At 43.9% G+C, this 14,561-nt stretch overlaps 1 protein-coding gene across 1 annotated transcript in view; it reads right to left on the bottom strand.

Moving 5' to 3' along the window:
• Positions 1 to 14,561, bottom strand: part of LMAN1L (lectin, mannose binding 1 like) — a 56,479-nt gene that overhangs the window by 40,873 nt on the left and 1,045 nt on the right. Inside the window, exons 2-4 of the mRNA XM_063445889.1 lie at positions 9,463 to 9,617; positions 8,656 to 8,763; positions 5,515 to 5,576 (exon numbers count right to left, since the gene is read on the bottom strand). Of these exons, the coding sequence (XP_063301959.1) occupies positions 5,515 to 5,576; positions 8,656 to 8,763; positions 9,463 to 9,617 (325 nt within the window). The remainder of the gene's footprint in view (positions 1 to 5,514; positions 5,577 to 8,655; positions 8,764 to 9,462; positions 9,618 to 14,561) is intronic.

Here is a 14,561-nt window from a genome sequence, read left to right as displayed (position 1 = left end):
ATACTGTTACCATAATACAACTACATAGCATGTCTACATGTTCCGGTCAGTCCGAATATGTAATGATTTGTTAGTAACTTTATATATTGCAATGCCGCTCATATGGATGGGTTAAACCATTTTTGCTGGCGCTGGATAATCAACCTCATCCCATTCCTTTATATATTTTATTTTTTTTATTTTTTTAATTTTATATTTTTGCCGTGCATAAAAAATCAAAACATACAATTTCGAGGTACCCCAACGGTAATCCTCGAAACAAGCATCATATCGTACACTTGGGGTATCAAGTTAGACACGCACAATTTTATGTTATTAGGGATAAACATGAGTGTAACAGTTATGCTAAGCCTATTAGGAGAAGTGTATATGCAACTTGCAATAATATTTAAGCTTGGGTTAGGAAAAGCATTGTCGTGAGTGTGCACTCTGTGTTAGGCATAAACAAGTGTGGTATGCGCAGGCTGGATATGTGTGGACTTGAATTATATTTCTGTAGCTTAGCTGCTAAAACATTACTACAATATGGTTGAGGCCAACATGTGTTTCGCTATCTACCCCTGGTGTATGCAAGTGTGTCTCATCGCCAAAAATTAGGTGTGTTTTGACTAGGGGTATAGCATGGCGGTATAATTAGCAGTGGGTTGTAAGCAGTCTCAGAGGCAATGGGAGGAATGAAGGATTGGGCGGATTTCTTATCTGTGGTGGCAAGTGTCCCATTCAGCCAACTCCTGCCTGTGGCATGTTACAGTCCAGTTTAGAAGCTTCTGCCGCTTTTCCACCACTTGGATACAGGCCTGGTAGGTGGGCGTGATCAGTAGGGCGATTTGAAGCAGCCATGTTGCTCCCCTCCCGTTGTGGCCCAGGCGTCTTGCTTGTGTACACTCGTTGGTCGCAGTGGACCCCCGGTCCTCTTATCTGGTGCAGGTGTTGGTACTTGCTGGGGGTCGTGTGGCGTTGTGGTGGTGGGTGGTCCCCTCTGCCCCGGGACTGTGTTGGAGCTAGCGCCCTCTTACCACTGACCTGGGATCCACTGTGTCCCATGGTCGTCCCTGTCAGGAGGTGGCGGTGAGTTGCGTAATGTTGCACGGGTCTTCGTGTGGCATCTGTCTGCCGGTGTGGTCGACGCTTGTGGGGCATGCCCCTGGGTGCTCCCAGCCCGGGAGGGCCTCTTTTGTGGGAGGTCGCTTTTTTTGTTTTCTTTGTGCCCTGAGGTGGAGGCCCCGGTCTCCTCCCGCCATGGACTTTTGCCTGTGAGGGCGGCGTGGGATGGATTGTCGCTGCTTGCAGTCGCTTCATCCACTTGGCCCAGAAGCGATCGAACAGCGCATTGATGGGGTCATCAGTAGAGTCATAGGTGCTTGGGGTGGGATTTGGTCATTGTTGGTCTCGAGTGTCTGGTTCTATCAGTGCCGCCATCTTGGAGGCCCTCACCACCGCGTTGCTTGAAAGGCTGGCGGGAACCGACGATTGGTGCGGCGTGTGGGGTCTCCCTTCTGGTGGGGACCGGGATAACCCCCACCGGTCCACAGGGGGGGGGGGGGAAGCGGTTTTCATGCATTTGAGGGCCCTTGAGTCGGGTGAGAAGGCGGCCGTCCTTCCCCCTCACCTCCTCCGGTAGGCCCAAGCCAGCCACAGCGGTTCCCAGGCAAGCCGGGTGTCGATACCGGTATCGGGGTGTGCACCAGCATTATGTCAGTCTGAAGGTCTTGGTTATTCACCACTCTTGTCGCTGTGGTTCGCTTTTTCAATGTATTTGAGTCCATATAGCTGGAGCCCATGTGAAGTGTGACCAGCCAGCTTGCTTGCTCGGCTCCACACCCCCCATTTCTTTATATATTGCTTTGCTTTGAGTCCCGACCGGGGACTGAAACATTGACGCTATTTAGCACAAAGTTTGTAGACCGTGAGTGTAGATTATCTAGAATTTTTTTTTTCTAGAATGCTGACGGAATGTAAAGTGACTAGGTTGGTGGAGGGACGAGAATGGACCTTGGAGGGAGGAGAATGGACTTTAGTGAGATATAAATGGTCACTATATTGTCAGCTGATCTCAGCTCTACCACAGTCTCAAGTGATCTGCAATTGGTCAGGGCCCTACACTTGGCAGTAGACCTTAAAGCAACCCATTGTGGTGTCAGATAAGTGGATGGATCAGTAGAGCACAGATGCCGGACAGTATTCTATTGGATTCTATGAGAGAGTCCATCATACACCATAAACACATGTCCTGTAGTATACTAGTATAGAAACCATTGCTAACTTACTACAATAGCTTGCCAAATGTGGAGGGAAAATCCTGTAATTCAGTGGACACTAAAATCTGAAAAAAAAACAGATTTTTGAGAACCATAAGCCTAATGGTTATGGTGGCTAGCCACCATCAGGTACCCATGCTGCATTCATTCTTCTCCTGCAGAAAAAGCCGGATGTCTCTCTGCAAGCTAAGCAATATCTATACAGGACTCATTGGCTGAGATCGTTCAAGTGATGCTCTCAGCCAATGAGAGCAGCCCGGCATGGTCCTTCTTAACAAAGCTAAACTAACTAGGTTCTTCTGCAAGGAGATCCAAAAGCAAGGGCCTACAGGAGCGAGGTAAGTTAGTCATGTCATTTGGGAGCGGAATGTTTACACTGGATAAACATATTCCTTTAATACATGCCAACAGGGTAATGAGATCAATAAATAAAACACCCATCCCACAAACTGAAAAAATAAAATTAATGTGCAGCTCTACACTGATTAGCAACAACATTAAAATCACTGACAGGTGAAGTAAAGAACATTGAATATATTGTTACAGTGGCACATATCAAGGGGTGGGATATAGGCAGCAAGTGAACAGTCAGTTCTTGAATTCCGTGTGTTGGAAGCAGGGAAAATGGGCAAGCAAAAGGTCTGAGTGGCTTTGCCAAGGTTAAATAGTGATTCTAGACCACTGGGTCAGAGCATCTCCAACACGACAAGTTTTGTGGGATGTTCCTGGTATGCAGTGGTTAGTGAGACATCCCAAGTCTCCCAGTAGATCTCCCGGGAGACTCCTGCATGTTTAATAAGGTTCCCAGACACCCACACACCATGTGTAATATCCCCGAAATCACACACACAATCCGACATACAACGTGTGTCAAATTGTGTGTGCTTGATTTCCAGGTTATTGCACTTATAAATGACCTCTACTCACTACCCACCTTATGGGTATTGATCCTACTAAAGTGGTTCAAATAAGGACAACCGGTGAGCCAGCGTCAGGGTCATGGGCACCCAAGGCTCATGGATGAAGGTGGGGAGTGAAGGCTAGCCTGTCTTGTCCAATCATACAGAAGAGCTACTGTGTCTCAAATTGCTGACAAACTTAATGCTGGTTATGGTAGAAAGGTGTCATAACACACAATGCAACGCTGTTTGCTGCATAGCCGCACACTGGCCAGAGTGCCAATGATGACCCATATCACCCATGAAATTGCGTTCAATTGGGATGAGACTGTCAGAACTGGACCATGGAGCAATGGAAGAAGGTTGCCTGGTCTGATGAACCACATTTTCTTTTAGATCAGGTGGATGGCCAGTGCGTGAGAGTTGTTTACCTGGGGTAGAGATGACAGCAGGATGCACTATAAGAAGAAGGTAGGCCAGCAAAGCAGTGTTGTGCTCTGGGCAATGTTCTGCTGGGAAACCTTGGGTCCTGGCATTCATGTGGATGACCCTTTAACATGTACCACCTACCTAGAGATTGTTGCAGATCACCTACAACCCTTCATGGCATTTGAGCAAGATAATGCTCAGGGATGGTTTGATGAACTAGACCAGGGGTAGGCAACCTTCGGCTCTACAGATGTTTTGGACTACATCTCCCATAATGCTTTTACAGCCATATTGCTGGCAAAGCATCAAGGGAGATGTAGTCCACAACATCTGTAGAGCCGAAGGTTGCCTACCCCTGAACTAGACAAAGAGTTCAAGGTGTTGCCTTGGCCTTCAGATTTCCTAGATCTCAATCCGATTGAGCATTTGTGGGATTTACTGGAAAAACAAATCTGAGCCAAGAAGGCCCCACCTCGCAACTTGCAGGACTTAAAGGATCTGCTACTAATGTCTTGGTGCCAGATAGCACAGGACACGGTCAGAGGTCTTGTGGAATCCATGCCTCGACGCATCAGAGCTGTTTGGGCAGCACAGGGGGGACCTAGATAATATTAGCAGATTGTTTTAATGTTGTGGCTGATCAGTGTATGATGACAAGTACCGTATATACTCGAGTATAAGCCGAGTTTTTCAGCACATTTTTTGTGCTGAAAAACCACAACTCGGCTTATACTCGAGTCAGAGTCTGTATTATGGCAATTTACATTGCCATAATACAGACCGGGGGAGAGGGGTGCTGGCAGAGCTGTACTTACCTGTCCTGCAGCTCCTGTCAGCTCTCTCCTCCTCCAAGCCGTCCGTTCAGCACCTCGGTCAGCTCCCAGTGTAAGTCTCGCGAGAGCCACGGCTCTCGCGAGACTTACACTGGGAGCTGACAGAGTGAGCTGCACAGACCGCGCAGAGGAGGAGAGAGCTGACAGGAGCTGCAGGACAGGTAAGTACAGCTCTGCCAGCCCCCCTCTCCCCCCACTGAACTGCCAATGACACTGGACCACCAGGGAAGGAGCCCCCCTCCCTGCTTTGTATCAACCAGGGAGGGGGGTCAAAAAAAAAATATAATAAAACAAAAAAATTAATAATCATTCCATTAAATAATAAATAATAATAATAATAAAAAATATATAATATTAAAAAATTAAAAATTAAATAATTAATAAAATAATTAATAATATATCAAAATGCCCACCCCCACCAACACATACACAAACACACACTGCATCACACACACTCACACTTCATTCATAAACACACACTGCACTCACACACACTGCACTCACACACACACTGCACTCATACACGCACACTGCACTCATACACGCACACTGCACTCATACACGCACATTGCACTCATACACGCACACGCACTCATACACACACACTGCATTCATTATATACACACACTGGAAATAAATATTCAATTAATATATACACACACACACTGCACTCACACTGCACTCATACACACACACTGCACTCATACACACACACTGCACTCATATACATACACTGCATTCATACACGTACTGCATTCATACACACACTGCACTCATACACTGCACTCATACGCACACACTGCATTCATACGCACACACTGCATTCATTATATACACACACTGTAAATAAATATTCAATTAATATAATTTTTTTAGGATCTAATTTTATTTAGAAATTTACCAGTAGCTGCTGCATTTCCCACCCTAGTCTTATACTCAAGTCAATAAGTTTTCCCAGTTTTTTGGGGTAAAATTAGGGGCCTCGGTTTATATTCGGGTCGGCTTATACTCGAGTATATACGGTATGTATGCAAAGAGCTATCAATTATTTCATAGATACTATACAAACAAGTTACATAAGTATTGGGTACATACTGTGAATAGTCATAATTGAGTTTTCCATTGTTCCCTATAATTAATATTGCTGGGTTATTCCCCTGAAAAACAAAACAACATGAAATACATATTAGCTTCTTTGATATAAGTAAAAAAAATACATGTTTTAAAACTTTATATAGGGTCTGCTAGTGTTAATGTAAACTGACCAGCTTACAGGCAGCCTCTACAGAGCCACATAACAGTAAGGAGATGGTTGCATTCCTGGCGGATGTAAGTATCACAGTCATCAGTAATTTCTTTTATATCGTGATTTCATTGATATCTGGTAAAATATGACTGTGTATGATTGTGTATAATAAGCTATTGTAAGGCTCTTCATTAGAACATCTTTTCCCCCATCGATGACTGCGGCATGGGGACGGGAGAGGGGGAGAGGGCGCTGTGGGGCCAGAGGCACACTATAGTGTTAGGAATACAGCTTTGTATTCCTAACACAATAGAGTTCCGTAATGGGCACTTTTAGAAGATGCACACTAGGTGTATACAATTTCAATTAGTAACTCGGGAAAAAGTGATCTATGGTCATCTTTTAGACTAGAGTGTACTATCCCAGAAATGTGCTGATTTTATTAAAGGACATGGATGCTCATATTATAAAGAAAATATATAACATGTACCCCAAAGGGTTAACTACAGTAAAACATGGTATCCAATGAGATTGTTCCTAGCCTAGTTTTTTAACTCTCCCCTTCTAGCACAATCTTTTGCACTGTTTGCTTGTTGTATTTTTTCTCTCTCTCCCCCCTCACTCTGTGATCTTCACACAAGATATTTACGACCCTCTGCAAGAATGGTGTCTATTCTCTGTCAAACCTGTGTCTTATCTGCACTCTTGACGCTTTAACCTCTGTATCAAACTCAACTTTGAATTCTATGTGTCGTATTGCTCAGAAATGCTTGAGACTTGAGAAAGGGAGGTTCTCCCGAAACTTGTCATTAAAAAATTCTACAATTCTATTACAAGATTCACATTTTATCTGTTTTTTACATCCATGGCAATACAGTTATACAGAGGGCATGTAAAATTGTACTTAGCTGAGGAGGCAGCAGCAAAGAAAGAGGAGTGGCTTAAGGTCACATGGGACATTATGGGGCTAGGAACAATCTCATTGGATACCATGTTTTACTGTAGTTAACCCTTTGGAGTACATGTTATATAATTTTTCTTTGAATGTTTAAGTATCCTTTCTTTGCTGCTGAGGAATAAAGAAAGTGATAAGCACAATACTCGCCTCCGTGTCCTTAATAAAATCAGGCCCGTCGCTACCCGACAAGCAAACCAAGCAACTGCTTGGGGCCCCGAGCTGGCCCGGGGCCCCAAGCAGAGCTGGTGCTTCCTATAAGGCTGCAGCCGCCTGAGCGCTCTATAGAGAGCCTCAGGCAGCTGCAGCACTCCTCGCCATCACCTCCCCTTCAGCTCCTCTTCCTCCTCACTGTCAGTCCGGCCGGGTACCGCGCGGTACAGGAGATTCAGTTTCCTGTTCCCGGCCGGACTGACAGGAAGTGCACACTGAGTGCTCACTTCCTTTCAGTCCGGCCAGGAACAGGAAACTGAATCTCCTGTACCGCGCGGTACCCGGCCGGACTGACAGGAGGAAGAGGAGCTCGGCCACAGCCAGAGAAGGGGAGGTGAGAAGAAGATGGGGGTGGGGGGGAGGAGGGATGCCCGCTGTCCATAAAAATAATTATTTTCCCCATGGGCCCGCCGGTGCAGCAGCTGCATTGGGAGCCCACATACTAAGAGGGCCCGGTCGGGCGCTGTGGCCCTTTAACAGCACGACCGGGCCCCCTTGTTTTACTGCAGCAGGCTGGGAGGAAGTGACTGCCGTGAGTCACTTCCTCCCAGATGGAATGAAGCCGCGTGGGATGGAGGAGGAGGAGGCCGTCAGGAGGGAGATGGAGTGCAGGAGCCTCACACTCCCAACTTCCTCAGCCTGCCACTGGACCCCAGGGAACCCATAAGGTAGGCTGGAGGGTTAGAGCACAGATTTTTACCCATCCTGGTTAAAGTTATAAAGTGTAAATGCTAAGTAGTTTGGAGGGTGTGAAGACTTGGGCTACAAAATTCATATTGCAATGTATTGATATTGGTTTTTTTTGTTTTTTTATACAGTGATCTGCTTTTCTGTGTGTTTGTTATATACAGTGCATTGCATATGCATGTGATGATGGCTTTACATATGGCTTTAATGACCAATTGTTATACATATTTATAGATCGTTTACAAATGTCCAATGTCCATTTTATGTTTGCATAAGGTTTTATAGATGATCCAATAGCTTCATGATGTAATTATTTTGCATTGCCTTCCAATGACATTATGTATTTTTATGTTATGGGTGAAATTACTGTCATTAAAACCTCCAGCTATATTTCAGCACTGCCCTGTGCCCCATTATATCTATTCCTCATTTTACACAGCTGGACTGTCTGTCAGGGTTTCTGTGTGTGTATGTCACTATTTCTGTGTGTATGTCTGTCAGTGTGTCAGTATGTCTGTCAGTGTGTCTGTGTGTGAGTATGTCTGTCAAGGTGTCTGTGTGTGTGTCACTATTTCTGTCTGTCTGTGTGTGAGTATGTCTGTCTGTGTGTGAGTATGTCTGTCAGGGTGTCAGTATGTCTGTCAAGTTGTCTGTGTGCGTGTGACAGGGTGTCTGTGTGTGTGTGTCTTAGTATGTATGTCTGTGTGTATCAGTATATCTGTGTGTGTCAGTATATGTGTCTTAGTATGTGTGTCAGTATGTCTGTCAGGGTGTTTGTGTGTGTCACTATGTCTGTGTGTCAGTATGTCTGTGTACGTGTCAGTATGTCTGTCAGGGCTATGCTGTGGTTCCTGTAGGCTTTGCGTGCGTGTGGGGGGTGGGGAGTTGGGGGTGGGCCTCCATGTCCATTTTGCTTGGGGCCCCCAAATTCCTTCAAACGGCCCTGAATAAAATCATGACTTTACGTCATGAAATTAGTAATATATCTGGTCATTTTGTATACATACCTTTAGGTGTACTCAAGGAGTTAAGTACAGGTATGCAGCTCTCTGATATTTGCTAGGGTGTGAAGCAAAATTTTGACATTTTTTTTTTATCTTTAACTGACTTTGTAGTCACAGATCCATAGTCTCACCTTAAAATCATTGTCGAAGGTATCAAATATAACTCCTACTCCATCCCATTGGTCAGCGGAGCCATAAACCGTACCTGTCTGTCCTGGTTCCCTCGTGTACCAAATGGCCTAGGGGAGGCAGAATATGACAATATCAATAAAATAATTGCAGCTCTTTAAATAAATACATTTTATGGAACATATTATTTTACGATGAAAGTTTAAGATGTTGAAAAATATATTCTATTTAGACATAATTTTTAATAAGATACATTTTAATTTACATCATAAATTCATCTGCCTAAAAGCTTGCATATCATTATAGGAACTTAATTATAATGAAACTGTTATGGTGCCAGGAGGTCCCTTAATGAACAGTTTGACCTCAAAGTTATCATTCTGGCTCTGTTCCACATCCACTTTTTAGAAATTCTGCTAGAAGAATCACAGACTTCCGCTGGCCAGGGGCACTGCTGATTTGCTCTAAGCCAATAGCCAATTACTAGTTCATTCATAAAAAAATTACTTTATGTGAATGGCTTAACCCCTACGGTGAGGAAGTGCCAGGGACCTTCTGGCACCATAACAACGTAATTTAGATGAAGTAATTATGGTGCTCAGAGTGTTCCTTTAAGTTGTCTAAAAAAGGGGCAGTGTTTTAGAATTAAATGTGTACCCATGTAAGTAATAAGGGACAGTAAAGATTATGTGACAAAGAGGAAGAAGCCACTATACTCCAGCGGAAAAGCAAAAATGTAGAAAGGTCCAGGTAAATGAAACTAACAAGATTTATTTAATGACCCAAAATGATATATCCTCATATCTCACCAGTCCGTCTGCACCCTCTCGTGTACGTCCCACAATATTTAATGACACATCCACCTCCCAGTGTGGAAAAGACGCATTAAGTTGGGTCCACATTGATCCTTTGTGATGTTTCAGAGATGGGACAAGACGGACCTCATCTGGACCAGGAATGGCATCTGCAGGTAAATATTACATGATAAGGACTTGTGTGGATTTCCAAAAGTAATATTCCATGATCTGTTTAAGGAATTATTGGTTTCCTAAGCTCCATTTGGGAATTACTATAGCTTTTACCCCTCACTTCAACAGAATAAAGTAGTGGGTTAGGTATGTAAACATATATATATATATATATATATATATATAGCTGTATATATATAGCTGTGCTCAAAAGTTTGGATACCCTTGGAGAATTTGTAATATATGTACCATTTTTAAAGAAAACATAAGTGAGCAGGCAAAACACATTTCTTTTTTTTTCTTATGGGATTCATATGAAACTGTAGGCTATAACAAAATGGAACAATCAAAAAACAAAACATGGCAATAAAGAAAAAAATGAAATGACCCCTGTTCAAAATTCTGCATACCCTTAGTTCCTAATGCTGTGTATTGTCCCCTTTAGAATCAATGACAGCATGCAGCTATTTGTAATAGTTGTCTGTGAGTCCCCTTATTCCTGCAGGTGGTACAGCGGCCCATTGGTCTTGGCAAAATGCCTCCACTTCCGCAAATGTTCGCGAACGGGCGAACCGGGCGAACCGCCATAAACTTCAATAGGCAGGCGAATTTTAAAACCCACAGGGACTCTTTCTGGCCACAATAGTGATGGAAAAGTTGTTTCAAGGGGACTAACACCTGGACTGTGGCATGCCGGAGGGGGATCCATGGCAAAACTCCCATGGAAAATTACATAGTTGATGCAGAGTCTGGTTTTAATCCATAAAGGGCATAAATCACCTAACATTCCTAAATTGTTTGGAATAACGTGCTTTAAAACATCAGGTATGATGTTGTATCGATCAGGTAGTGTAAGGGTTAGGCCCGCTTCACAGTGACAGACCAAACTCCCCGTTTAACGCACCGCAAACAACCGCAAACACTCCATTTGCACAAGGTTGGATACCAAGCTAGCCATGTCCCGTTCCTTGTCCTCACTGATGTCAGTGAAGGTCTCTTCCTCCACCCAGCCACATACAACACTAAGGGTCCCCTAAAGGTGACAACAAGCCCCCTGTATTTTTTTTTTTTTATGTACACTACTGTTACACCAGATATGAGTTGCACTGGTGTGACTGTGCCCTGGCAGGCCCTGAAACGCACACGTGTGAAGGAAACTGACTGCTATTATATTACAGTCAAAAAAGGTTTGTTTTTTTTTTAAATGCAAGCTATTGTGACACCAGATATGAGTGGTGGCACTGGGAAAGTGGGCACAGTATATGCTGTGAGCCTGACACACACGCTGGCAGGCAGGCAACTGAAATTAGATTACACAGGGGAAAAAAAAAAAAGCAGACTGATGTTCTAGCCCTAGAAAGGGCTTTTTGGGGTGCTGTCCTTACAGCAGAGACCAAATGAGTCCTTCAGGACTGTAGTGGACACTGAATACACTAGCCTAGCTATCGATTTCCCTATTAAATCAGCAGCAGCTACAGTGTCCCTCCTCTCACTAAGAATGCAGCTTCCGGGGGGCGGGGCCTAGCTGTCATGGGGGAAAGACGCACTTTGTGTGAGCTCCCTCAATATCTCACTTTAAGCAGCTATCAACAAGCAAATTTCACCCCAGAAGGGGATGACCCAGCAATGTTGCTCCTACCTGACCGACCCGACATGCTTAATAGCGGTCAGCAACTCGACAGAGTCTTACTTACCTCCGCGTGGCAAGTGTGGCCTGGTGCTCACCGGGCGGGAGAGGCAGCCGATCCTGGGATGCCCAGGAGCAGCGACTTCCCGGCAGGAGCTCCGTTACCCCCCCCCCCCCCCCTCAAACCAGTGGGGGTTATCCCGGTCCACCCCTGAGAGGCTGTCTGGAGCTAATGGACGCACAGAGCACAGCCGCCCAGGCTGACATACTCATCTGCGACTCTCCCAATATGGCAGCAGCCGTGTGTCCTCCTGGTACCAGCAAAGCATGACAGGATATTGAGTCTAAGCTGGACAGACTCTTTAATCAATTTTGGAAGCAAATAACAAGCAGGAAGCCCCAACAAGCTCCACCACAGCCCCAACAAGCTCCACCACAGCTAAGCGAAGCAGTCCCCATTAAAATCCACCAACGCAAAAGGCGTCGAAGACGGGACCGGAGGCACAAACAGAAATGCAGAGCCTGCCCCACGTCAAGCACTCGCCTCCACCTTAAGCCACCACAATCCCGCACCGGACGTGAAGCACCACCGGGACAGATCCGACCACCTGACAAAACAAGCTTACACCACCTCAAGCCGCGAACCCGGCACTCAGCCAGAGACTTGCCTTTGTTGTTCCAGGTATCAGGGACTCCCAGGGTCTGCACCTGGCGCCCAGAAGGGATTGGATGAGCACAAGCAGTAAACAGCAGCCTGCCAAGCATGTCCCACTATAGCCGATCTTCCACACCATGCCTTTGATCACATGAACTGCTCTCTGCACATTAACTAATCGTAAAGTAGCAAGCGTTTAAACATGTCATTATTTCACCTCCTAAAGAGTTTATTGTCGTACTTCCTTACATACCTTTACCTTAACTGTTCATGTATTATGTTATTCACTAGTCTCATCTCATGGGGCGACTCACACTTGATTTATAACTAGTGGTGGAGCTGCTGATATAAATACACAGTTGATAACGTGCATTGTGCAAGCTACACCCTAAACATGACAGCCATCTTTCACAACAATGTACTGCTATATACTCATACCCTCAGTGCAACTAGCCATGATATACGCACGTTTAGCCTAGCATGCTCAAATATAACACACTTCTGTCTAAAAAAAAAAAAAAAAGAATGCAGCTTTAGAATTAATCTAAATTGTATGCTGTCTAGGAGGTGGGAGGGTCTGCTGCTGATTGGCTGGAATGTGTCTGCTGACTGTGAGGTACAGGGTCAAAGTTTACTCAATGATGACGAATAGGGGCGGACCGAACATCGCATATGTTCGCCGTCCGTGGCGAACGCGAACAAGCTATGTTCGCCAGGAACTATTCGCCGGCGAACCGTTCGGGACATCACTAACAGACACCAATTGCAATTTAGAAAGCCACAGGTGTGGGAAATTAACATTTAATTGTCATTTTAACCTGTATGTCACCTTCTGTGTCTGTAACAAGGCCAAACATGTAAACTTTTGATTAAGGCAATTTGGGTGATTTCTGTTATAATTATTATTTAAAAAGGAGCCAAACAACTATCTGATAATAAATGGCTTCATATGATAAAGCATTCACTATCCGTCAATAAAATAAATTTTTCATGATAAATGACATTTTGCAATAGCTGCCCAGTCACTAGTAGTTTTAAATGACAGCAAGCAGCCACTGGCTGCTCGCTGTTTTGGAGACCGGCCCCTACTCACAGCATGCTGGAGGATTTAACCTCCCTTTTATCAATATTGGGGTAATAGTGAACCCCATACTGATTTATATTTAGTTTTACGACAGCAAGCAGCCACTGGCTGCTCGCTGTCATTTAAAAGTGGATATAAATGTAGAAAGTGTAATGAGTACGGTAAGAGTATGTGTAAAAAGTAGCTATTTAGATCTAAATAGCTAAGTTTTCATATTGCAACATTATCGTTTTTACTATAATTTTGGTTACATGTACACTAGCTGCCCAGTCACTAGTAGTTTTAACTTTGTTTAGGGGACATGCCCCTACTCGCGGTGCCTGCTCCCTCCTTTTTTGGGGGGGCGCATGCGCAGTGCTGTTTTCGTCATAATGGACGAAAACAAATAATTATTTTTTTCTTTGCGGACGAAGTTCTGGATTGACGTACAAGATTTTTATTTAGTACGAAATCATTCGTATGAAACAAAAATTTCAATGGTGTACATGTCTAATAATTTCAGATGACCTAAAAGTAGGCAGACAGTGTATTAGAGCAGCAGGAAATGCTAGCAGAATGCTTGGTTGTATAGGGAGAGGTATTAGCAGTAGAAAGAGGGAAGTGCTCATGCCATTGTACAGAACACTGGTGAGACCTCACTTGGAGTACTGTACACAGTACTGGAGACCCTATCTTCAGAAGGATATTGATACCTTAGAGAGAGTTCAAAGAAGGGCTACTAAACTGGTTCATGGATTGCAGGATAAAACTTACCAGGAAAGGTTAAAGGATCTTAACATGTATAGCTTGGAGGAAAGACGAGACAGGGGGGATATGATAGAAACATTTAAATACATAAAGGGAATCAACACAGTAAAGGAGGAGACTATATTTAAAAGAAGAAAAACTACCACAACAAGAGGACATAGTCTTAAATTAGAGGGGAAAAGGTTTAAAAATAATATCAGGAAGTATTACTTTACTGAGAGGGTAGTGGATGCATGGAATAGCCTTCCAGCTGAAGTGGTAGAGGTTAACACAGTAAAGGAGTTTAAGCATGCGTGGGATAGGCATAAGGCTATCCTAACTATAAGATAAGGCCAGGGACTAATGAAAGTATTTAGAAAACTGGGCAGACTAGATGGGCCGAATGGTTCTTATCTGCCGTCACATTCTATGTTTCTATGTTTTGATTTTTGTCAGAAAAATATGTTTTCTGTATATCTTTTCCATTTATACTAGCTCAATTCATTATATGTTTTTGCTTCCCGGCCTACTTGACAATTTATTTGATTCTGATTTATTGTTCTTAAATATTTCTTTTTCATTTAATCATGTATTATGTGCACAAGGGAGAGTGACACTTTCTCTTTCATGTACTACTGAATGTTTTGGATTTATTCTTCGCTGGTTTCCCTTTTTACGTTATGCATTTTTTGAAGATGCCTTTTTTTTTCCCTGCTCTTTCTTTTTGGTTATAAATAAAGTTTTTTGAAAAATATAAAGAAAATAAAAGTTTGTCCAACACCACACCACACCACACCACGCGGCCTCTGAGATTTTATTTAGGAATTTTCAAATATTAAAAGGGTGTT

The sequence above is a fragment of the Pelobates fuscus genome, chromosome 3 (assembly GCF_036172605.1).
Source record: "Pelobates fuscus isolate aPelFus1 chromosome 3, aPelFus1.pri, whole genome shotgun sequence".
NCBI lineage: Eukaryota > Metazoa > Chordata > Amphibia > Anura > Pelobatidae > Pelobates > Pelobates fuscus.
Note: the sequence above shows the minus strand (reverse complement) of the source record. Positions and strands in the feature narration are given on the sequence as shown.